General features: G+C 49.8%; 1 protein-coding gene across 17 annotated transcripts in view; it reads right to left on the reverse strand.

Moving 5' to 3' along the window:
- The window catches only part of RNF144A (ring finger protein 144A), a 123352-nt gene that overhangs the window by 17892 nt on the left and 81532 nt on the right, over positions 1 to 23928 (reverse strand). For 11 of the 17 annotated variants that reach the window (XM_033838057.2, XM_073791615.1, XM_073791618.1 and 8 more), the window contains 4 exons: positions 20786 to 20931; positions 8850 to 8954; positions 8658 to 8718; positions 2740 to 2947 (listed from right to left, as the gene is read on the reverse strand). In XM_033838057.2, the coding sequence (XP_033693948.1) occupies positions 2740 to 2947; positions 8658 to 8718; positions 8850 to 8954; positions 20786 to 20920 (509 nt within the window). In that variant the 5' untranslated portion in view covers positions 20921 to 20931. The remainder of the gene's footprint in view (positions 1 to 2739; positions 2948 to 8657; positions 8719 to 8849; positions 8955 to 20785; positions 20932 to 23928) is intronic. The other 6 variants (XM_073791620.1, XM_073791619.1, XM_073791607.1 and 3 more) reach the window with 1 other exon arrangement.

A 23928-nucleotide genomic window follows, 5' to 3' on the forward strand; every position in this document is an offset into this window, starting at 1 on the left:
AGAGCGGGTGATGAAGATGTAAAGAGTTTCTCTGTGCTGAGCACATAGAACCCAGCACGTATATAGTAATCACTCAATAAATGCTAGTTGTTAGTAATACTATTACTGAAAGATAATACAACTGTAGCTCAAATTCATCTCTAATTTAACAGCAAACTGCGGACCAGCCTGGCTGCACAGCATGAGATTTACAATGAAGCAGGGCTGTCATAACACGTGCAGGTACCTCCATGGGGATGGGCAGGGGCCAGCCATGCACAGACGCTAGCTGCCTCCTTCTGGAATGAGCTTGATTTCTAACAAAGGCCAAAAGTCAAGAGGTACCAAGTCCCGTGATTAAGGTTGACTATCAGGTTAGAAAACGTTGTTTTGATTTGAAAGCCAGGTGTGACCTTAAAATAATGAAACCAATTTTCTCATGTGACTCATAAACTAATTTTGAAGGAAATGCCATGAACAGAGGCCACGTTAGTGGAGAGTGGAAAGCGCCTCTCAGGGAGACTTTTCAAGCAGAAACAGTTAAAATATGTAAGTTCTGGTGCATTGCGGCATGGAAATTATACGGTATAGACAACAGTTTTCAAAGATTTTCTGGTACCTTAATTATATTTAAAATGATTATTAGTAACAACTACTACTATACACTCAAACTTGTGAAGGCAGGTAGGAGTCTTTTGACAGTTTCATCACAATTTACGTGGTCTAATGTCTTTAAGGGGCAAACACACAACATAAATGAGTGGGGCTTGTCAGGTGGTGGGTGGGAATGGGGGTTAAAGGAAGATTTAACTTAAAGGAAAAAAAAGTCTGTTATATGAAAATAACCGAGCATGTCCTCAGTTATAAATGGTAGTTGACAGTCAGCCCAGGGGCCAGGGAGACAAGAGGGAGTGGTGAGGACTGTGGCAAAGTAAAGATGCCAGAAACCCCAGATAAAGAAGGGGTTGCTGCCCAGCTCCAGACACCTGTCTCCTGGTGGGGATGGAGTTCCATGTGGCTGGATAAGCCAGAAAGTCAGATTTTTTGGGGGTAAAATCTTTGTTTTTTGTATTTTCACAAAATGAGATTTGTGAGTTCTTATTCAAATTGCCCTTGTGTCAGTTTCTTAGGTGGCACAACCTGATTTTTTTTTTTCATTTTGTTTGTTCTTGTCCTTTCTAAGGTATATCACGGATGATTTAATACACACGTATGTTGTGCCACCGTGACATAATTGCAGTCTTTGGGCAATGACCTCCATGAAATCAGAGCACCACAGATGAAGAAATACTAAGTCGTCAGGCTCCCACCACCCACCACCCACCACCCTCCACCTTAAGGAGGTTTTATGGATCCCTTCTCCATCCCTCCCAAGAGCAGGACACCGGCTCTTCCTGACTCCTGGTTTCGCTGGTTCTTGGAAGGGAGGAGCCCCTCACTCACTAAGCGGGGCCTTCTCTTAAACAGTCACCCGACTGCTTCACGAGGGTACAGCCCCGCCTGCCCTCTACCTGCTTCTTCCCCAGCCTGGAAATCCAGCTCTCCCGGTTACGTGTAATCTGTCACACTCGCAGTGTGGCTCTCCTCACAAAATTATGAAGGATCAAGACCCTAAGTATAAGTTAAGTGTTTCGGCGCCTGCCGTATGCCAAGATGTGGGGTGACAATGCCGAAACACACACAAGAGCTCAGCCTAGTGGAGGGACTGGCCACATAAACAGATGAACTAACAGCCAACAAGGCTGGTGCTGTCATCAATGCAAGCGATCTCCAGCGGGGGCACAGAGGATGGGTCTCCAACCCTGCCCCGGGAACTGGGAAGCTTGACAAAAGAGGGGACATAAGCCATGTCCTCGAGGGTGGCAAGGAGTCCCCAGGGGAAGCAGGAGGGCAGAGAAGGGACATTCCAGGCACAGCGCAGAGGTGCAGTCGGCAGGGGACAGGAGTGTGTCCGGCGTCGCCATGAGGGTCCCTGGGCAGGTCGAGCTGTGGTGAGAGGGGCGGGGGCAGCAGATGGGGACAGAGGAAGACAGGCTGGTGACACCTTCAGGTGGATGGTGAGATTTACTCCACCAGGAACTGGCCTCAACAGGCGCTGGGCCACCTCTATCTGATTGAACCAGATGCCACTGCAGATACTGGAGGACAAAACAGCTGAATACGATCAGTTTCTATGCTTCAACCTACTAAATTTCAAGGTACACAGAGTGATGCTGTGGTGTCCACCTGGCCATCCAGGCTGAGGGTCTGGCGGGGGACGGGAGGGCAAAACCGCTATAGTGGTTTACCGCAGCCTTCCTGCCAAGGCCCCCATTTCAGGGACATGTGGCCCCCTTGGCCTCAGGCACCAGGAGCCTGTATTTGGTGATCCTTCTGGTGTTTCTAACCACTGCCCCCTCTCGTTTCTGCTCCCGCACCCCCATTTCGGATCATCTTCAGCACAATGGAGTCTTGGCAAAACTTCAGGTTATCACAGGACTTAAAACCCTGCCTAGTAACTGACTGTTCATACGTTTGCCTTTCTGGATGGGCAGAGTGTACTCTGTTTCTTATGCAACTTTATATTTCCAGAGGCTGGCACAGTGCCAGGCACATAATCAGTTCTCAAAATTTAATAATAAACAAATCCAGGTCTGAATGAGACCCAAGAGAAGACTGACCTTGGAGACTGACCGGGGTGCAGCCCTGTCCTCCCCAGAGGCACATTGAGGGAGAAGCCTGATTCCTTCTCCCGGCCTGCAGTCTGTGCCCTGAGCGTACCTGGTCTCCCCGGGAAGGAAGGTGATGGGCATGGTCTCTGGGCAGCCCTGGCCAGGGTGCCAGCTGGCTTTGCAGGCGGAGCAGAATTCCGTGTCGCAGGCTTTGCACTGCACCAGCTGCGGGGTCTGCAGCCCCATCTCCTGGAGCTGGCACACAGCCTGGCAGGTGGACGCCGGGCACCAAGTCCGACAGGGGTCCAGGAGCACCTCTGGCACAGGGAATAAAAACGGGCAAGTCAAACGCCGCAGGACCAAGGATCTGGCGGGGCTTCGGACTGATGGACACGGACTTCACGTGTTTAAGGGAGAAAAGGAAATCAAGGTCAGACATAACATCCCCTTCACGATCCGGGACCCATCTGGCTCTACCTCCTCCCCCGCAGCCACTCCCCATTTCCCACTCCACTCACGTGGGGGACAGCAGATCCCCAAGTACCCCCAGAGTCCTCGTGGCTCAGGGGCCCCTACATCCTGGAAGCCTTGTGGTCCAGGGACCACGTGCTGCTCGCTGCCCGCCTGCCCTGGGACGTAGCTTCGTGGAGTCAGGACCGTCCTTCAGGCTCATAGCCTCACAACCTAGCCCAGTGTGGGGCGTGCATCGGGCATCCCCAAATACTGGTTAAGGATGGAAGGAAAAGAGGGAAGGGCGATGGCTGATTCTTCTTCCCATCGAAGGTCAGACCTCTGACTTATGACTATCTCCCTCCCAAGTTCAAAGCTAAGCCCTGAGCTAAGGACTGTATGAAATTCACTCTTCAACAGCAGGCTTTCCCTCTGAAGTGGAGCCCACGTCACTAAAAAGCCTGATTTGATGAAATCAGTCAGGAAGTTGATTTTGAAAAACAGAACACCACAACCCTCCCATTCCTTCACATCTGCTTTCATATCTCGCATTTCTTTAAATAACGGTCCCGAGCTGTCCTTCACGTGAGCCTGGTTACTGGTTCCTTGGACCCTTTGTCCAGTGTGACTGGACTCTCAATGCAGGCCAGCGGGAGGGAGAGCTGGGCAGGAACCCACACGGATGCTGATGCAAGGCCAAAACGCCGCAAGGGAGGCCAGAGGATTCCAGGGTGTGTTCAAAGGCCTCCAAGTCAGCCACTGAGGGTCGCTCTTGAGAAGGAACGGACTGCATTGTGCTGGGAACTTGGAAGCAGTGAAAGGCGCTTGCAGTCTTCTCGGCCACGTGACCAGCGACGGCCAGGGTGGGTGGGTTCACCCACATCAGAGACAGGATTTGTAGTCACTGGGAACTCCAACAGGCTGGGGCTGTCATGAGCTGCAGGCGTCCGGGCCTCACCTCAACAGGCCACCCGTGTGTTTGCCATGCTCCCCAATCAAATGTGGATTCAGCCCGCCATGAATGAGCTCCTGTCAGGTACAACTGGACTAAAACCCATCTCACCATCCAATCCGGGGGCTAACAGTAAGTATTTCAGTCTTTGAGGGCCATGAGGTCTCCATCCAACTACTCAGCTCTGCTGTGGTAGCACAAAGGCATCTGTGTTGATCCGTAAATGAGTGTTCCAATAAAACTTGATTTATAACCCCAAGCCAGGGGCCGTACTAATTTGGCCCACTGGCCATGGCTGGCCGACTCCTAACCTAATCTAACTTTTTTTAAAAGGTGAATTAATCAACAGCACAAAAGTATCAAATTGGTAGGTCTGGCAGAAGCTTTAGAAGACTTGCTAATACAGAGGAACACCTGCATTCAGGAAAATGTGATACTTTTTAATTGTTTTTCTTTATAATAAGGTAAAATCTTCCTGATGCGCCTAATAGTGAGCAAAGGAGTAAAGTTCGCTCTTGTCACGATGAGTTGAGAGTGGGGGCTTTTCTAAGACTGTCTCTGGCTGTCCGATCCGAGGCAGTGGTTTTCTGGGAAAACGCACGTGTGTGGGGCAGCGGCCTGCAGGCCCCTGGGCTGAGGAGGCAGGAGGAAGGCGGAGGGAGGGATGCAGAGGCGGCCGCTGCCCCAGGGTCCTGTGCCTTTTAGCAGGCGGCCCTCCCCCTCCGTCATCTGGAATTTCTCTAAGAGCTCTGCCTCCGGTACTGGTGTGCTGGTGGGTGAGCCAGGGTTTGCCGCACCTACATCACGGGGCCCCTATGTGCCCGGCCCCCGAGGGCAGTGCTGCGGGATGTGCGCGCTCGGCCTTCCAACAGCTGGGCACGGGCAGGTACGTCCTCAGCGGGGTCTGTTTCCCTGCCAACTTGGCAAGGTGTTTAGTGCTGTTGCCCCTAAAGGGGCAACACTGTCCAGTTTAGACCCTTCCAGTTCCCACCGCTCCCCGCGTCTGCTCTGAGGAGCCTGTGACATCAGGAGGGGACCAGCAGAATCTCTGCCTGCATCTCACGGCAGAGCGCCATCTTCCGTCCACTCCTCTTAGACGGCACACGTGGCTGCCGGCGGGTGGTGGGGGGAGCTTTTCATGAAAGGCCCAATTATATCCTGCAGCGCACAGCAGAGGAGACCCAGTTAGGGTTTCCACGGTAACGACTTCAACTGTGCGACCTGGGTCCTTATGGCACCGCCCATCCCTATGGGAGAGACTCCCTGTGGGAGATGTGGAGGGCAAACACTCTGCCCCATGGATCTGCTAGCTCAGAACACCCTTCTGTCGTGCGCCCGGCACACATGCCCCTGTGGGCACAGCCTGGGCTCCTCTCTCAGACGTCTATTGGCATTCTACATCATCACCCCGCTGCTGGAGTCTGCCAGCTGGTTGTACAAGATGGGATGCAATCAACAGGAAAATCCACACCGGGCAACAGCAGAGGTTTTCTTTCCAGGATGTGTATATACACACATATCTATGTCTGTCCATCTACCTATGTGTTACATATATATGTTATACTATACATTAGATACATTATATCATATGATATAACTATTATAAATATTGCATCTTTTAATATATATATATATATACATATTTGTATATATTTTCACACAAGGCAAGTAGTGTATTTTCTTGCACACTAGAAGAAACTCATCTTAACTCCCATCTCCCAAAGGTATATTCATAATAGATTAATGAAGCAGTTCCCTAATAGCTCTACTTATCAAAAAGCCCAACTCTTTTAAAAGATGTTTTTCTTTCCTTTTTTTTTTTTAACATCTTTATTGGAGTATAATTGCTTCACAATGGTGTGTTAGTTTCTGCTGTATAACAAAGTGAATCAGCTATACATATACATACATCCCCATATCTCTTCCCTCTTGCGTCTCCCTCCCACCCTCCCTATCCCACCCCTCTAGGTGGTCACAAAGCACCGAGCTGATCTCCCTGTGCTATGCGGCTGCTTCCCACTAGCTATCCATTTTACATTTGGTAGTGTATATATGTCCATGCCACTCTCTCACTTCGTCCCAGCTTACCCTTCCCCCTCCCCATGTCCTCAAGTCCATTCTCTGCATCTGCATCTTTATTCCTGTCCTGTCCCTAAGTTCTTCAGAACCATTTTTTTTTTTTAGATTCCATATATATGAGTTAGCATACGGTATTTGTTTTTCTCTTTCTGACTTACTTCATTCTGTATGACAGACTCTAGGTCCATCCACCTCACTACAAATAACTCAATTTTGTTTCTTTTTATGGCTGAGGAATATTCCATTGTATATATGTGCCACATAAAGATGTTTTTCTTTCTTAAACACAGCTGTCCTTTGAGAAGCACACTGTGAAGGGCCCAGCATCCCCACTCATATTGGTCCATTCTCACTGCCCTGGATACATAAACAAATGCCTGCAGCGTGGTGTGGTCGGCGCCCAAATAGGAGCTCGTGTGTCGTCCAGTGGGGCATGCAGGCAAGGGCGATGGACCTTCCCTGGAAGCTTGTTTGTTCCTAGCCTTGGGGGTCTTCCAGTTGGGAGAGTAGGTGCTCAGAAAGCACCTCACAGCCTCCCTCCTGGCTTCCTGCTTCCCAAGGACCTGGCTGGAGGAGTGGGGAAACTCAGATTGAAATCAAGGCTCTGATATAAGATGAGACGTGCAAAGTTCACAGGAAGACAGTGTTTGAAACTTTAACCATAGGACTTTTTAGTAACTAACGGTTGTCAGAAAATCAGGGCAACTGTCACTTTTAATCCAGTCACCATCCTCATTTGAAAACGAATTTCAAAGGGAGGGAGTACGTTGAAACTTGCTCACTGATCCTGTCTCAGAATTTGCTCAGTGACCAGCTATAATCAAGAGCTGTATTTTATTAGCCCTAACATTTTAACATTTCATTCAGACCGGTCTCTGGTCCTATTAAGTCCGAGTCCTTTTTGTGTGTTTTGCTGCTTTGAACGTAATGCTAGAAAAATGTTTTAAAGTGATGGGTTTGAGAGATATTTTTTTAACCTAAGTCGAGTTGGGTTCATTATTATGCAAAGGAAAAAAAAAAATCTTTGACTAAGCTAAAGTTCGGAAGAAATAACACAGTTAAAATTATTATGTAGGAATATTTACCCAGCTGCGTTTTTAAATTCAATGTCATAGAAAGTTCATTTTCTTGTAACCCAAGTAACTGCCACTTTCTGTCAAGATTCCCACTGGAAAATGTTTTCAGAAGACGCTCAAAGTCTCAGAAATCCAACTTAATTTTATTGCTCCACATACTGACTTTTGTATCACATGACATTATATTTAAGCTATAAACTGCCCCAAACCAAACAATATATGGCATTTGAATAAATAAACTCTTGAAAACAAATTTCAATGCCATCAAAAATCCTGTTTGATTTTTTTTAGGTTGGCCACACATTACCTTTTTTTTTTTTGTTTCTTGAGAAGTGAGCCTCAAGAGGAAATGCAGCTATCTTTAGCAGTTCTTTAAAAAAAAAAAAAAAAAGAAAACTTTCCACATTCAGCTAAACTAAGAGTCTCTGGACACTTTACTCTAGTCTATTCCGCATTCCATTCCCATCCTGATGGTGTTTTCCTGTAAACACGCCACCCAGGGTTTCATCTCTCATAAATGCCTGATCCAGGCAAGGACCGAGAACCAGTCCAGGAAGAGCGGGGAGCAAACTTCAGTGCTCACAAACTGAGCTGAAAATTTTACAGTCTGGATGCAGCATCTTCACAATAAAGCTTTACATAGAGAGCATCTTCTACCCATGTCTTATTCTGCTCCTTTTCAGATGAGCCCAAGGTCCAGAATATATATGAAAACGAGGCCAGACAGAATCCACAGACTCTTTAAAGTACCATGTTATGATCCTGAAGTATTTCAGACGGCAAAGAGAAAGACCCATCCCGGACGCTCAGCGTGTCTGAACTCTGGAGCGGCCCGGCTCCAGCCAGCAGGGCTGGGCAGGGCACTGCGGGGGACCTGGTCCACACCCCACCCCACTACCCACCAGAGATGGAAATCAGGGCACGTCAGTGAGTCCCTGTGGGTGTCAGGTTAACAGACAACCTTGTCGGGCTGTTGGGAGACTTGGTGAACTAAGGACTCAGCACCCACTGGTCCCAGCGTGCATGACGCAGCCTGTGAAGGCGATGGACGTGTGTGCGGTCAGGATGGCGAGCGCCACGATTCGACCCTGCGTGACCTTGGGACTTGCTTCCAGGCCTTTGTATCTCTTAAATTCTCCGGAGGTCAAAGAATTAGTTTTCAGATTGTTAGGCCTTAACCTGGCTGGAGAATAATGCCCCACGAGGGTCTCTTTAAACTACCCCCCAAATCCCAAACCCCTAGAAGCAAGCTGTGTTTCACGAATCTTTCCTGTTCTAACTAGATCCCCAACAGAGGCCTTCCAGCTGTGAGCTCTGCAGAGAATTCAAACGACAGCCGAACTTTAGAAGTCTAATTTACATCCATGTTTTCACTTCTGCTGTAGCCAAATGATCTATAATCACAATCACCCAAAGCACTCCCCGAAGTTACCCGGATTCTGTCACGGGCTACGACACTGGGGCACCTACCTCTTTCAAATTGTAGCTTTTTGTATTTTTGCATGATTTCAGCTGCAACCATACACTCAATCTAAGGGAAAAAAGAAAAAGGAGTATAACAATCTGAGGGCTAGACTACAATGCCAGGTCAGCCTAGACAGAACCCATAACCCCCGATCCGCTGAGGAGCCCAGGCTCCTCAGTTTTCCCAGCTGAACGTGCCTCGTTCTCCTGTAGGTGGCCCTGTTTGGGGCAGGCAGCATCAGGGCAGCTAATTGCAGTTTCTAATCCTTCTTTGATCAAGAGTTCCACATACTGTTTCAGGCACTGAAAAAAAGAAAAAACAAAACAGAGAAATATCTGTAAACATCTTTACTTCCCTAAGGCTGAAGGAGCAGTGAGGCATTAAAAAAAAAAAAAAGGGCAAATCAAGAACATTGTTCCAATGCATTTTTTTGTATATTTACCATGTAGCCATAGCAACGACCAAATTAGGGGTTGTATTCACTCAACAAATATTTGCGTGGTACCTCTTCTGCACCGGGACTAGGGATGCGGGCTGGACCCCTGGACCCGACCTCGGAAAACACCATGCCAGTGCGCCCAGGTCAGGAGCAGAGGCATCGAGGGAAGCAGGGAAGCCGCGTCCCTCAGACACACATCAGACGTCAGGCGCCATGCTCAGTCCCCTATATTCCATTGTTTCACGTGCTCCTTAGAATATTCTCGCAGGAAAGGTGTGACCATGTCATCACTCGGGTGTGAACACTGAGTCACCAAAGAAGGAACTGCCAGCTCACCCAGACAGCAAGGGCAGAGCCCAGATTCCAAGCCAGCCTCGCCTGCCTCTAAGTCGCCCCTGCACCCCACACCGAGAACCCAGGTATGGCTGCCCATCCTCCTTCAGGGACCCCTTACTTACTGGGCAATTACTTGCTACCACCTTCCGCTACTTGGCAGTCTGGCTGGACATCTGAAGTAAGTCAGAAAAATCAGTGAGGGACACAAAGCAAAGTTCATACCAAAGCGAGGAGGCCTTTCCCAATGCCAGTTTACTCTTGCTTCACTGTCTGCTAGTCGTAAAAATCCAATACTCCCTTAAAAAGCCTTTGTAAACAACAAGTAGAAGAAAGGTCATGACCTTCCCTAGTTGCAAGCTCACTACCATTTGTGACTGAGACAAACATTGAAGAGCTTACATCAGAACTCAAAGAGCATGGGAAACCAGACCTTTCAGAGAAGGGACAACAAAGCACAATATCTCACCAGCGTCTCCAAACCTCCCTTCAGTCACAGCCCAGTGTAATACTGGGGCTCATAATTCCACCACCACTACACTATTATAATAACACTATTACGTGTCACAGCGATTCAAGAAAAGCACATGCACTGTTGGTGGGAATGTAAACTGATGCAGCCACTATGGAGAACAGTATGGAGGCTCCTTAAAAAACTAAAAATAGAACTACCATAGGACCCAGCAATCCCACTACTGGCATATACCCAGAGAAAACCATAATTCAAAAAGACACATGCAGGGGCTTCCCTGGTGGCGCAGTGGTTGAGAGTCCGCCTGCTGATGCAGGGGACACGGGTTCGTGCCCCGGTCCGGGAGGATCCCACATGCCGCGGAGCGGCTGGGCCCGTGAGCCATGGCCACTGAGCCTGCGAGTCCGGAGCCTGTGCTCCGCAACGGGAGAGGCTACAACGGTGAGAGGCCCGCGTACCGCAAAAAAAAAAAAAAAAAAAAAAAAGACACATGCACCCCAATGTTCACTGCAGCACTATTCACAATAGCCAGGACATGGAAACAACCTAAATGCCCATCGACAGACGAATGGATAAAGAAGATGTGGTACATATATACAATGGAATATTACTCAGCCATAAAAAGGAACAAAATTGGGTCATTTGTAGAGACGTGGATGGATCTAGAGACTGTCATACAGAGTGAAGTACGTCAGAAAGAGAAAAACAAATATCGTATATTCACGCATATTTGTGGAACCTAGAAAAAAGGTACAGATGAACCTGTTTGCAGGGCAGAAATCGAGACACAGATGTAGAGAACAAATGTATGGACACCAAGCGGGGGAAGCGGCAAGGGGTGTGGTGATGGGATGCATTGGGCGATTGGGATTGACATGTATACACTGATGTGTATAAAATTGATGACTAATAAGAACCTGCTGTATAAAAAAATAAATAAAATAAAATTCAAAAATTCAAAAAAAAAAAAAAAGGAAAGCACATAAGCTGTTTCCTAAGCCTCTTCCTCCCCCCGGCAAAATGTCTAATCCATTTCATTATAAGAATGCATGGTTCCTAGGAACGGATGGGCCTAAAATCAGATCCAGCTGCACTTTCCAGTGGTTCTGTGCTTTGAACAAGTCTGCCTCTCTACCAGCCTCATTTTCTGGATCTGCATTTTAGGGTGGTTCAGCCTACATCATGGTGGAGTTGAAAAAATATTGTGCAAGGGAAAGAGGTCGAGAACTTCCCTGGTGGCTCAGTGGTTAGGAGTCCGCCTGTCAATGCAGGGGACATGGGTTCCATCCCTGGTCTGGGAAGATCCCACATGCCGCGGAGCAACTAAGCCCGTGCACCACAACTACTGAGCCTGCGCTCTAGAGCCCGCGAGCCACAACTACTGAGCCCATGTGCCACAACTACTGAGCCCACGTGCCTAGAGCCCGTGCTGTGCAACAAAGAGAAGCCACCGCAATGAGAAGCCCACGCACTGCAATGAAGAGTAATCCCCACTTGCCGCAACTAGAGAAAGCCCGTGCACAGCAACGAAGACCCAACACAGCCAAAATAAATAAATAAATAAGTAAATAAGTAAATACATTTATGTTAAAAAACAAAAAGAGAAAGAGTCTAGAAGACTACATGGACAAGAGTGTATGCTCAATATATAAATGACAGTTGATCTAAATGGGTAATTCTCACCACTTTAGCAAAACCAGAATATTTCATTCACTAAAGACTCTAAAGATGGCAGTTCCTTTAAAAAATAGAAATCAAGGTAGTCCTCGAAAAGACCCACCTCCTACAGCCTCTCTCAAGAGCACTGAACAGAATGCTAAGACTCCACGTGTCAGTTGCAGCCTGGGTGCCTACGACCCAAGGGCCCTGTATGCCTCTGTCCTATCCAAGCTCCCTGTGACCACGCGGGCCCTGAACTCAGGTTTTCCCCAGATCATCTATGCTTCACCAATGCAGTGATGATGAAGAGAGCTCCAGAGAACCGAGTAAGGATGAGCCTAGTCCTAGCATTGCCTCTGAGGCCTAAGATGGCAGAGGTTTCAGAGGTAAACTCATCAAAACCAACACGGGAGCTTCCCAGAACGAGGGAGGGGCAGAGGAGGAGGGAGGGGGTCACGCCGAGCCTCCATCAGGCCTGCACCTCTTCAGGAGGACGGCACCAGGGTTTGGTGGTGTGCTGAACCCCGACAGCAAGGTCTGTTCACGGTGGGAGGTGACTGGAAAGCGAATGTCCCGTGTGGGGCTGGGGGCAGAGGCTGAGGCAGAGAAACACCGCAGGCTTCAGAGCTACAGAGACACCTGGAATCCCTGCCCTTCCAGGCAGAGCCGCGGACCGGTTATGTGAAGAGTTTGGGCCACAGCCCCCTTGACTATAGAATACAGATGCCCATCTTGCTGGGCTTTTGCAACGGTAAGAAAGAAACTATGCAAAAGCACCCGACACAATTCCCAACACACAGACCAGCTAAGTGAGAGGGACCGCTGTTACCTGCGGTGTGTCTCTCTGGGTGATAGATGCCTTACAGTCATAGGTGAAAAGAAAGTCAGAACCTTAGCAACAAGATCATCATTTTACTTTTTACAATTAAGTTTGTCTACATTGAGTCTCTGGAGGACACTGGAATGCCATAAACTGATAAAATGCTGAAAACTCTCACAGTACTGTGCAGAGAAGTACGTGACGAGAGAAGGTTTACAAAATGCAACCATGAAAGCTGGTGTGAAGCACACACCCGGGGGGCATCTCCGAGTCTGAACGACGCTGTTGAAGAGACGGCACATATCAACAAGCAGTGCGTCACGTCTGCGGAGGACTACCCAGCAGCGTCCGTCCTATGCCACTAGCAGGCCGCTATGCAATTTGCAAAATGACTGTGCTCTGGAAGCATCCGTTTGTTTACTATATAAAAAGAGATGAGGATCTAAGTGTCTGACCAAGCACCCACCGAAAACAAGCCCGGGCTTCTTCCAGATATAAAGCAGACCGTGACTCACAAGCTATGGTTTTCAATCTAATAGCAAAAAGATGTCTTGAAACGAGCACAAAAGTACGCCAGAGAAACCTCAGTCAAAATATACATGACAAAGGCAGACACTGATGTACTGATACTTCCTACCATCATATTAGTTATAGCTCTCTGTAACCAAATGCCTCAGGACCCTGTGTTCATCACTACCTGTGTTAGCCAACTAAATAAACGGGAGGCTCTTAGGAGGTGTTAATCACTCCCATTTTATGGAGGAGAGAACAAAGCTCAGGGAGGTTAAAAACGATCTGTAAGCGTAGGAGCTCGAGCTCAAACCCACGTGTGCCGGACTCCAAAGAGGTGAGGGTTTTGTTTTTCTAAACTCATGTCTTCTTCCTCCCCAATCAAGAATTCTTTCATAAGCAATCATTTATTACTTATTTTCTGTTACCTCATGAGGTTTTTTTATTTTTCTTTCAGTACAAAGCATTGTATGCATTTTAAAGTGGCAAAGTCTGAGTCAAACTAGACTGTGTCTTTATGTGTCCCTGATGCTTGGATGCCAGGACATTCCATGACATCAAGACCCCAAGGCCCCTGTGGGAAAAGATGCGGGTGCAGATCCTTAAGACGCACTGTGCTGGGGGCTCCAGTGGGGTCCCACCTCAGGGGCGCGGGTGGTCAGGAAGGCATCCCAGAGATGGAAAGCTGGCCGGAGGGACAAGACGTCCCAGCAAAGGAGCGTCTACCACACAAAGGGCAGGAGGAGGGAGGGGGGCTGTTGAGAGCCACAGAATGTTCCAGGCCTTTCGTTTTCCACTCTGTCGTCCAAGTCTTTGAAACCCGGTCCAAAGGCAGAGGCAGCACTGCTGATCTGCTAAGGTACCTCCGCTGTGCCAGAATTTTTCTGCCAAGGAGAAGGGGGCCACGCAGACACCGCTGCCTGATGTAAAGTCTGCAGCAAGCCTGAATTTCATCTGCTTTCTCCCTTGGAGGCCTGCTGGCTACTGATGATGCTAACAGCTGAAAGAAACCTCCAGAAACTGTGCTCAAAGGTGCTTGAGTAGCTTCTGCTTACCAAGATCCACTGTTTACAAACAGTCCATGCAGGCAGGTCCAAACAACTGTGGTGGGACCCCCACGAACAGTGTTCAAACAGCAAGGACCCCGGAATCCCCGCCCTGGGTTGGGATGCCAGCGAACCCGCCTGCCAGATGTGTGACTGGAGCCGGAGCTGTGCCTCTCTGAGCCCCCGTCCTCCACGGTGTGGAATGAGACAAGCCTGGCGGACAGAAAAGGGTGCCTCTGCAGTCGGTGCCCCAGGGTCCGCAGTGCTCCGGCATGGTGCCCGCACACGCACCACGTGTTCTGCCCGGCATCCCCTCGGCCTCCATCACTGAGGGTCTGCTTACATTCCTTCCCCATTAGAAGGCAGGCTCTTTGAAAGCAAGAACTGTTTATCTCTCCAGTCCCTGTGCCTGTGAGTGCTGGTAGAATGCAAGGGATTAACAACGCCGCAGGGAAAGGCAGATGCCAACAACTGGGGAGCCGAGCGCTCACACACACGACAAGCCGACACCCGCATGGACACAGACACTCAGCAGCCGTGCAGAGGAGGGGAGACCCAGGGCGGCACGGACCTCAGGTCACTGCCAAAGAGCAGCTGGACGACGTGGCATCCCAGGCATCTCCGCAGGCGGGGAGGGCAAGCCCTTCCTCACAGAGCTGTCCTCAGGGAGGCGGGAGCCACTGCCTGGCACAGCAGGCATGACAAGGATGCTTCCTGCATCACCCCCCGCCCCCCGGCCATGCCACCAGGGGCTGGAAACCTGAGCAGGCCACCCAGCCGGCCCCGTGGTGAACGTGCTGGCCGCGACGCTGCTCCAGACTGCAGGAATGGGACTCTACCCAAAGCAGGGGAGTCCAGAGTATGAAGGTTGCTATTGTAAAAGTTTTAGAGGAAAACAAAATTCAGACGTACTTTCTACCAAAAGAAAACCCCCAGAAAACAAAACCCAACTCTCATCTCTGTGCTCTCTTTGTCCTCGGCTCTTGACAGACCACAGGATCTGCTGTCTCCTGGACTAAAGCTCCCCTGAGCTCCGACCCCTCGGCTTTGCTGAAGACCAGGTGCAGCCCCACAGTCAGCCCTGCTCCAGGTAACCTCAGTGCTCTGCTCCCTGGCTGTCCTTGGGCCTTTCTGGGGAGAAGACACCATTCTCTCCTCCGCAGGGAGGGCGCTCTCCTCACCCTCGGGCTTCTAAACGAGCTGCAGGAGATGCCGTGTGTGTAGGACAAGGTCTCTCTTCTCCTAAGCCGCGGAGAAGCAAGTATGAGCGTTTCACCAAACCACACCTTCATCACCAAGAGCTCCCAGGGAAGGCCAGACAGAGCCGGCTGTGGTGGGCAGGGTTAACATGGAAATCAGAGTCAAGGACACAAAGGGGTCCTCTGTTTCATCCACTCAACAGATATTCATTTACTCTGCACCAACAGTCCAGGAGGCCGGAAATGCAGAAGCAACAGATAAACCTTGGGTTGAACTCTTCCTGAAAGTAGAATGAGTGTGTTTCGTGCGCAGTTGTGTGGGATCTGTGTGTTGTGTGCATGTGAATTTAAGAAGGCACGTGAGAGAAGGGGATGCAAGGATATGATGAGTTTGAGGGTCTGAGGGTGTGACAATGGGAGTACATGGGCAACTGCTCAGAATAGGTGGTACCTGAGGGCTAATTCTAACAGAGGGGTACTCTGTTCACCCAGTCTCGTTAGGTTCAGCTGTCTAGATTTTCCAAAGGACTGAAGATTATTCCATCGAATGGAGAAACCAAGACTTTTGTTTGTCTTTTATCTCATGAATAAGAAGGGGCTGGGGAGACCGAGAATGCCCATTTGGGTGTCTTGCCATCAGTGGGGCAGGGTTCCAGGACCCTGACTGCAGCAGGATGCGGATAGGCCTCCTGCAAGAGAACAGGGAGGTCGGCTTTGAGATTCAGAATCAAGTGCACAGAACAAGGAGAGAGAAAGAGGGACCCAAGTGTCCTTCCTGGGTAGGAAGGTACTGAGATCTGGGGGCATGAGAAGGAAGCCCAGTGCCCGTGACCCAGGACATGGCCTGCAAATGCCTCCCAGCAGCCCTTCAGTTCTCTGTTATGTTTGTCAGCAAAGCTGATACCAGGAGTCAGCACTTTCTTCTGCATGGTTAATGCACAGGCATCAGGTTTTAATGCAAAAACCAAATGCACCGGAGTCAAGGCACACCCAGTGAACGTTCTAGAGCAGCTGGCCCCGTCTTTCTGAGCTGCAGTGTCCCTTTTAGGAGATGGAGAATCCTGCCCACTTGGCAGGGTCTTATGGGAAGTGCGGCCATGTCGCAAGGCACGGGGTAGACCACCGGCAATCAGAGAAGCTGTTCTTTCACCCACAAGGGGAAGTTTTAGAGGGACCCTAAATCCAGACGTAAAAATGAAAACCACACCTGCGGAGCCTGTGAGCAGTGCCCCACCTCGCCGGCCCCAAGAACAGGAGCAATGACGGTCACACGGCCAAGGAGGCCACAGGGTTCCCTGGGAACACACGTGTCTTCCTTACCCACAAGTCACCGAGAGAGATGCCCTCGCTCTACCTGTGGACAGCGCAGGGTGAGGACGTGCCGTCTGCAGCTGCTACCATTTTGTTACCATCGCTGGGAGCCCCAGCTCTGCAGGCTTCCTGGGTCACGGGCAGGATCCTCATGCCACCGGAAGCTCTTAATGCCTACACAAAGGCAGTGCCAGTGGGACTGGCAAGTGACAATGTCCGTGCAGTCTGAGAGCTCAGAGACTAAAGAGTCCCACTTTCCTTCCCTGGACAAGGGCATCAGAGAAGACGGGGAAAGGGACTCGCCCAGGGCCCCCCATTGTTAATGGTGGGGCGGACCCTAGGACTAGTCAACACTTGTGAATTACAGCCAAGTGCCCTTCCTGCAGTGTCCAAACTGTGGCTGTCTATGCAAACAATGCCCTGCTGAGAAGCTGGTCTCACTGGAAGATTCATGCACTTTCTAGGTCCAAAGCTTTCTGCTCCTTGCACATCTCTGGCCTCATGTGGGAGATGGATGACCCAAGCTGCCCTGCTCTCTGCACGTCACCATCCAAGCACAGCTGCACATTCGCATCTTTCTGGCCTGATGCTCTTCTAGTCCCTGCCAGTTATGTCACTGTGGGAACCCCCCATGACACCCCGTCCTTTGCCTGCCCTTCCTGATGGGGCTCTATCCATCACGCTTTCTTCAAGTGACCCCCTGAAGCCTGCCGGGTGAGTTCCCTTCTCTGTGTCGTCACATACCTCTGTTTATACTGCGATTACAAGTCTTTCCATCCCAATGACAGCAACCCAGACCTCTCTCGCGCCTACACATGGGATCAGGAGAGTAGAGACTGGAAGCTCTCATCTCCCCCAGGTACCCAGGGCACCTGGCACAGGCTGGCGCTTGACAAGGACTGAAGAATGGAAGTGACCAAGCACCCACTTTGTGCAAAGCTGATGGGGATGTTAAGGTGTGCAAGTCAAGGTCCATCTCTTCACGTGCTGGATTTCTGGATGAGAAAACGTAACTAAGGGAAAGAGTCAGAAGTTCTGGGTCTCGGAAAACAGACATTTCCACCTTCCTGATCCCTGGGGCGTGTTATTTTGAGGGGAGAACCACAAAACCCCACGTCTTTGAGCCTCAAGTCCCCCCAACCTTCGGAACAAGAAGATCCCCTCCAGTGCTGCGAGCTGTCACACTGACCCTGCTTTGTCAGCAGTGAAACACCATAAACGTTCTATGTTATAGGATGCTGCAAGTATAGGGGAGACCACAATGGCCTTGATGGGCTTCATTTTAGCTTAAAATGTCATACATTTTAGCTTCTGGTCCACGGGGCATCTCCCAGGCCACCAGAAACATAGGCTGACGAAATGGAGGTGGGATTGGCTCTCAGTGCAGGATCTTAGTTTAAGGACATGTTTTGATACAAACGTCAACAACCCTTTCTCTCCTCCCAGTACTTTTGCACAGAAACTGATGGTCATACTTGAAGATTTCACATTTTTGCACACAAATGTTTACGTTTATCTCTTTAAGTTTCATTCTCACACTCAGCCAAAACTTGACCTTTTGAGCTACCTGGTGGGCGTCACATCTCCAAACCCCTGGAGCTTAGCATCATACCTGCAATGTGCACGGGGCTGGGAGGGTCCCTCCAGCCACTGAGACCCTTGGACCAGTGCATCCCCCTCCTACCTGTGTCACGCCCCACCGGCCCCGTGCACAGCCTCTCCATGACCTTTGAACTCACCCTAAAGCCACCAGGCCCCCTATAAACAAGGGAAATCCCCCAGAACATGTGTCATGGTCACGCCACGTTAGTACGTGGTAGGCACACACTTCTGGTGCTCGAGGAATCTGGGGAGATGCAGGTTAAATCAACAGCTGTCCCTCGTGTGGGTTCCTCGGGGCTTTCTCTGTGCTCTTGGGCACCCAGAGCGTCCCAGGGGTAAGGGTAGAGAGAGGGACACGGTATGCTGTGTTTAGTAAATCCACTGAAACACACAGATTGTCTGAGTGCATCTTTGAGGACAAGTGTTCCTCAGGACACACGCTTGGGGAAAGCTGCCCAGAGCTCCCTCGAATCCCTGCGGTTCTAAGTCCCAGTTCAGAAGCGAGATGGAGAGGATCTGAGCCTCCACGTGGCAACTCCTTCACACGTCCTTCCTGAACCTTAGGGTAAACTCCGTTCAGCTCCATTATACAGATGAGGCACACAAGGGAAGCTGAGGTCAGAAACAGCCTGCGTTTCAGTGCCCTGACGCCTGACCCCAAACACCAGGCTTTCCCCTTGAGCCCCTTCCTCCTTGAGGTCAATCTACCTCAGACCTAAAGCCCATAATTCTCTAGTAGTGTTTTATTTGAAGAGTGCCCCCTTTCAGCTTTGCACAGTTTTCTCTCTTCACTCTTTCCTACCTTCCCAGGTCTGTCCCCAGGAAGAAGACAATGGCAGTTCTGCTGGCTGGGGGCCCCTGAGGCCTACACAGAGGGGACAGCAGGTGACGGAAGCCCTAGGGGACATGGGCGCCTTCCCCCAGTCTGCGACACGCAGGTGTTTCCTGTGCTTCACGGTGCAGGGATCTGCGGACACAAGTAAGCCTGCCTCAACATCTTAATTTTTAATAAATGGCTGTGAGAAAACAATCACAGCTGTCACCTGTTTCTCAGCGCTCCCAGCAAACCCCTCTTTGAGAAAACAATGTTATTTTCCTCTGTTCACAGTCCCTGACTTAAATTAAATGTTTGATCTGAATTAGACTTGCCTATTTATTTTCACTACTATGCTCTAGAAATAGAAAACTAAAACAACAATGACAACAAATGAAAGGCTGGGTAAAACCATGCCAGGGTGAATGGACGACCTCACAGTGGAAGAAAAGAAGTCGTGGGCCCATGAGGCCCTCCCCACACGACGCAGGCAGGGGACACGAGTGGCAGCAAGCTCGCCTACAGGCACATCTGCAGAGGAGAATCGAGCCAATTGGTTGAGATTGCGGAAAACTCCCCTTCAGGCAAGAGGGGGCAATTCTTGCATAAAGAGAACCCTTTGATCCATCCCCACGCTGGACCATCTCATCCTCCAGAAATGAAAACAAGCCCAATTCTCTGTGTTCATTGGCTGCACGTCTGTCTTTCCACCCACCTCCCCCCAGGGCTCTCTCCCTCCCATTCTTCCCCAGCTCAGAAAAAACCCAAAGCAACTTCCGGTGGTCCAGGTTGAAGTTACTTTCCTGGGGCTTTAATGAGGCACATTTCTCGGCTGCTAAGCACACGGCTGAGGCTGACTCTGTGCGGTTCAACCCAGCTGCCTCTCCCGATTATCTATCGTGGGCCCCGCTGCAAACCAGGCATTTGGGGGCAGAACCGTGCCCTCAGGAAGCCAGTGTCTAACATAAAGGGAAGTCAGAGACCCAGACTTAAACGATTGAAAGCTCCGTCTCATCCGTAAAATGCAGATGATGCTATTGAATGCACATAGGTCCCAAACAGACAAGGTCTGTAAAACAGAGGCAAACAGAATAAGGTCTGTAAAATAGGGGCAGGAAGAAAGAAGTCTCTGAAAATCAGGAGGAGGCTGTCGGGGACAGAACCCAGTCCAGACGTCTGAACCATACATGGGAAGGCCGTCCCTACAGTCCATTTATAACAGTAGTCAAATTCAGAAACTTTTTTAGTTTTTCACAGTTTAAAGGAAAATTGTTTTTTCCGGACTTTTCTTTTTTTTTTTTTTTTTTGTATTTCTTGAATGGGAAGAAAAACCAAGCAAAATTAAACGAGACAAACTGAAAACAAACCCTACACCCTCATGTTTCTCTTCTGATAGGTAAAATGCTGGGTCTGAGAGAGGCCTGATGGGAACAGAAGCCCCTACAGGCATTAAGAGCAGGCCATTTGGCCCACGGTGACGCTGGCTGCATCTTCAGGAAATTCAAATGTGATTTCAAGATGCAGCCTCTCCGGCTTAGCACTAAATCAGTGACGGCTGACACGGAGAGCTGACTGTTCTACCGTACGCACTCACCAGGCCAGCACCCCTGCAATCTCAGTCATGTCACTGTTCAATTAAATTTAAAGGGAGCTGTGGTGAAGCTTTGCCTTTCCAGAAAGGAGCGCACACGCCATGCTCAGGGTTTCTCAACTGCGTTCCCAGCTCCTAAGATTCTGTTTAACTGATTACTTTTGCACCACGAGCGCCTGCAATCGAACCTGCTTGGGGAGCCTGACTGATTTGGAGGAGAATCCCTCCGATAACTGGCTAAAAGTGAGGGCAAAGGGCTGCACGGTGTCTCCAAAAACAAAAGTGAAAAAGGCTCATCCTGAAATTCTTTTAAACTGGCGTTTTCTGCAAGACCCACCAGGGTACAGAAGATGCATTGGCACTGGGCAATGGTCGTCATCTTCTCCACTGGGTACTCCCCGAGACACAGCTTGCAGGACACCAGCGGGTCCAGGGCCAGGTCCCAGGTGGGCCGGCACCGTGCTGTGGTCATGGCAGATTAGTCTGAAACGAGAGAAGCACAAGCCATCAGACACCTGTGGCCTCCACCAGAACTGAGGCAGGGGTCACTCCTGGCTGAAACTGGGGCTCTGGGGGGTGGCCAAGTGAACACTGAGGGGCCTGGGGTTTTAGAGTCCTCGTCTGGGTCCTCTGAGAAGTTTTAGCCAGAGGTCCCCGATCTGAGTCTGTGGGTGATTCCCTTCCCGTATTGATGGTAATATTCAAAACGGCGAGTGATCTACCCATCGGCATCCTTCCCTCCACCCCTCCGATGGGTACTGAGGAAGACACCGTCCACTAAACGAAGCACCCAGCTCAGGAGGGCAGAACCTTAGCAACCCGGCAAAGGAAGCTTTTGTTAAAATAGTTACTAATCAGATCAAAGTGTTCTCCAGTCTCTGCTGTAGGGATATCCCAGGGAAACCAGTTGGTGGAGTTCTGGCCTCTCTGTGCCCTCCCAGTAGAATGGTCCTTCCACACTGGTTTCTGTCCTCACCACCCAGGTGTCACCTGACCTTCCAGAAGCAGCTCAAGCACCGCTGCCTCCGAAGTCCTGGAAGACTGTCTAAAATTTAAGTTTCAGGGAGGCAAGGCCCTTTGGCAGATTTGTTCATTTATGTGGGTCAAGTGCGTCCAACAGTGCCCGGTATGTGACAGATACTTCACAATCATCCACGGAACAGTCCTCACTTCCCCACCCTCCCCAACATTCTCTGTGCACATCCACCTCTGGTCTGTGTTCCCCTGATAACAGGCATCTTCCTATTGCTATGTTACACACCGATTTCCACTGCTTACTGCTCGAGGGAAACAGAGAAGGTGTGAGTGTCCAGCTCTTAGCTCGGCTCTGACCCACGGTGGCCTCAATAATTTCCTGTTGATTGACTGAATTCTTGCATCCAGGGAAATGGCTCCCTGCTCCTAGCATACCCCCTGCGACTTGATTTAAGCCTTACAACACTTATTTTGCACCTGTGGTGGGTAAGTATGTGCTTTATTCTACCAGCAGCCCCTTGCCCCCCAAACTCAGAACTGAGAAAGATTCAGTTAAAATTTCAGATAAAATCCACGGCCATCCAAACTCTCACTATCTGCTATCCAAATCTCAGGATCTAAACTGATTTAGAGAATTTGGTATCCTTCCCTACTGAACCCCTAACCTCACTCTCTAAACTGAGGCATGAAAAGATTTGGATGGCAAGACACACCTACATTCCCCCCGAGTTTGTGAGGCCACGAAAAGAGGGTTTGTCTTGTTCAACTCCACATGTACAGCAGAAGACTGTACGCATAACGACCAAGGTACACACATGAAGGGAAAGAAAACAAGACAAAGCAACACCAACCAACGCCCAGAACGTACACAAAACGGCTCTCGGATCCTGGAAAGTCTCAAAGATGCGTGAGACAGAGCTCCCCACCTTAGGGTCTTCGGATTCAACCCAGGAACATCCTTTGCCAAATAAAAAGCTAATTGATAACACAAGGCAGAGTGTAGGATTATGTGTGAAATCAGTGCTCAAGGCACTCGGGAAAACTGGAAATCAGCCTGGGCTAGAATCTTCCGGATAGAACTTCGCAGGGGAGATAAGGCTTGAGTTTTAAGGGGAGGTTACATTTCATACAGGTGAAAAGGGGGTGGATATCAAAATAAGAGAGAGAGGTAACCCAGCATCTTTCACCAGGCAACAGGGTGTGGAGGCAACACCATAGGGGCAGAAGGAACTCTGCTCCTCCAGGGCAAACAGAACACCCCGATCTAGTAGGTGCTGGCTTACTTGGCCACTGTCAGCCTCAGTCTGCTCATGTGTGTGATGGGGCTACAACCTCCGTCTCCCAGGGCTGGTGCAGGATTAGCAGAGATCATATGAAGGACCTGACACACATGGCAATGCTCAGTAAACCCTCGTCCCTTCCCCTGGGATGCCTCATTTGGCCATAGTTTATCCACCTGTGAGAAGGCCTCTGATGATACCAGCCAGGGGCTGGGTGTGCAAGTTATTTCTGGGGTCAGGGAGCTGTCATGATACTTTTTTTTAGAAAAAAATTATATCCATTTCTCGTGTTTTGACAGTCACAGCTCACCGGGTATCACTAAGCAAATATTTACTTAGGACGAACCACTGTGGGTTCTGCGCAGGGCGCTGGGGGCGGGGAAGGCACGTGTGAGCTGGGGAAGAGACTCTGCGATGGTCTTGGGAACGCACAGAGGAGGTAAGACACGGTGACACACGACCCAGGCGCATGAGTGATGTCAGGGTGGCAGAGCAGCGGAGGAGACCCTGACCTATAAGAGCTCAAGCAAGTGAGGGGAGTTACTGAATTCCGGCGGGAATCGGCATTAGGAGTGAGGGCGGGAAATCCGAGGTCGGGGCAGGGAATGGACAGCAGCCTCCTCCCAGGACAGTTAGTATCTGTGGGCGACTTAGTCTAAAGTAAGTGCACTTTCCATTGTTAGAAAAGAACTCTGACACAAATTCAAGTAATTTTGGGGTGGGTTGGAGCCTTCCGGCTAATTTAAACGAACATGATCATTTGACTTTCATCCAAGGGCACCAGAACACTTAGGTGATTTGGGGGTCACTCAGAGATCTGGGGGTGCAAAGTGTACCAGAATCAAGGCTCCTCCTGTCCCTGAGTTCATTTTCATTTGGCACATCTCCCTGCATCTTGAATTTATGCTTATTATGATTATTTTAAATGTCCAGTGTTGCCTGGATCCTGGGCTCAGGTGCCAAGACTTTTTTCTGTATGTTTCTCAGCACCTTTTTTTGTTTTAATCCTTAATATCTCTTAAAGCTCACAGTACAGAGTGTCAACTGTGTTTTGATTAAGACTGTTAGCTAAGCCCTATCAGGGATCACAAAGCTTTACTGGAAGCATTGAGAAACTGCCTAAGACTGGAAATGTCCCCAAGAGGACAGAGGTTGCTTAATTGGCTTTTCTGTCCTGGAGAGCTGGGGAAAGGCTGCAGTGGACACTGTCCAAAAGGTCTGGGGT

The sequence above is a fragment of the Tursiops truncatus genome, chromosome 14 (genome assembly GCF_011762595.2).
Source record: "Tursiops truncatus isolate mTurTru1 chromosome 14, mTurTru1.mat.Y, whole genome shotgun sequence".
NCBI lineage: Eukaryota > Metazoa > Chordata > Mammalia > Artiodactyla > Delphinidae > Tursiops > Tursiops truncatus.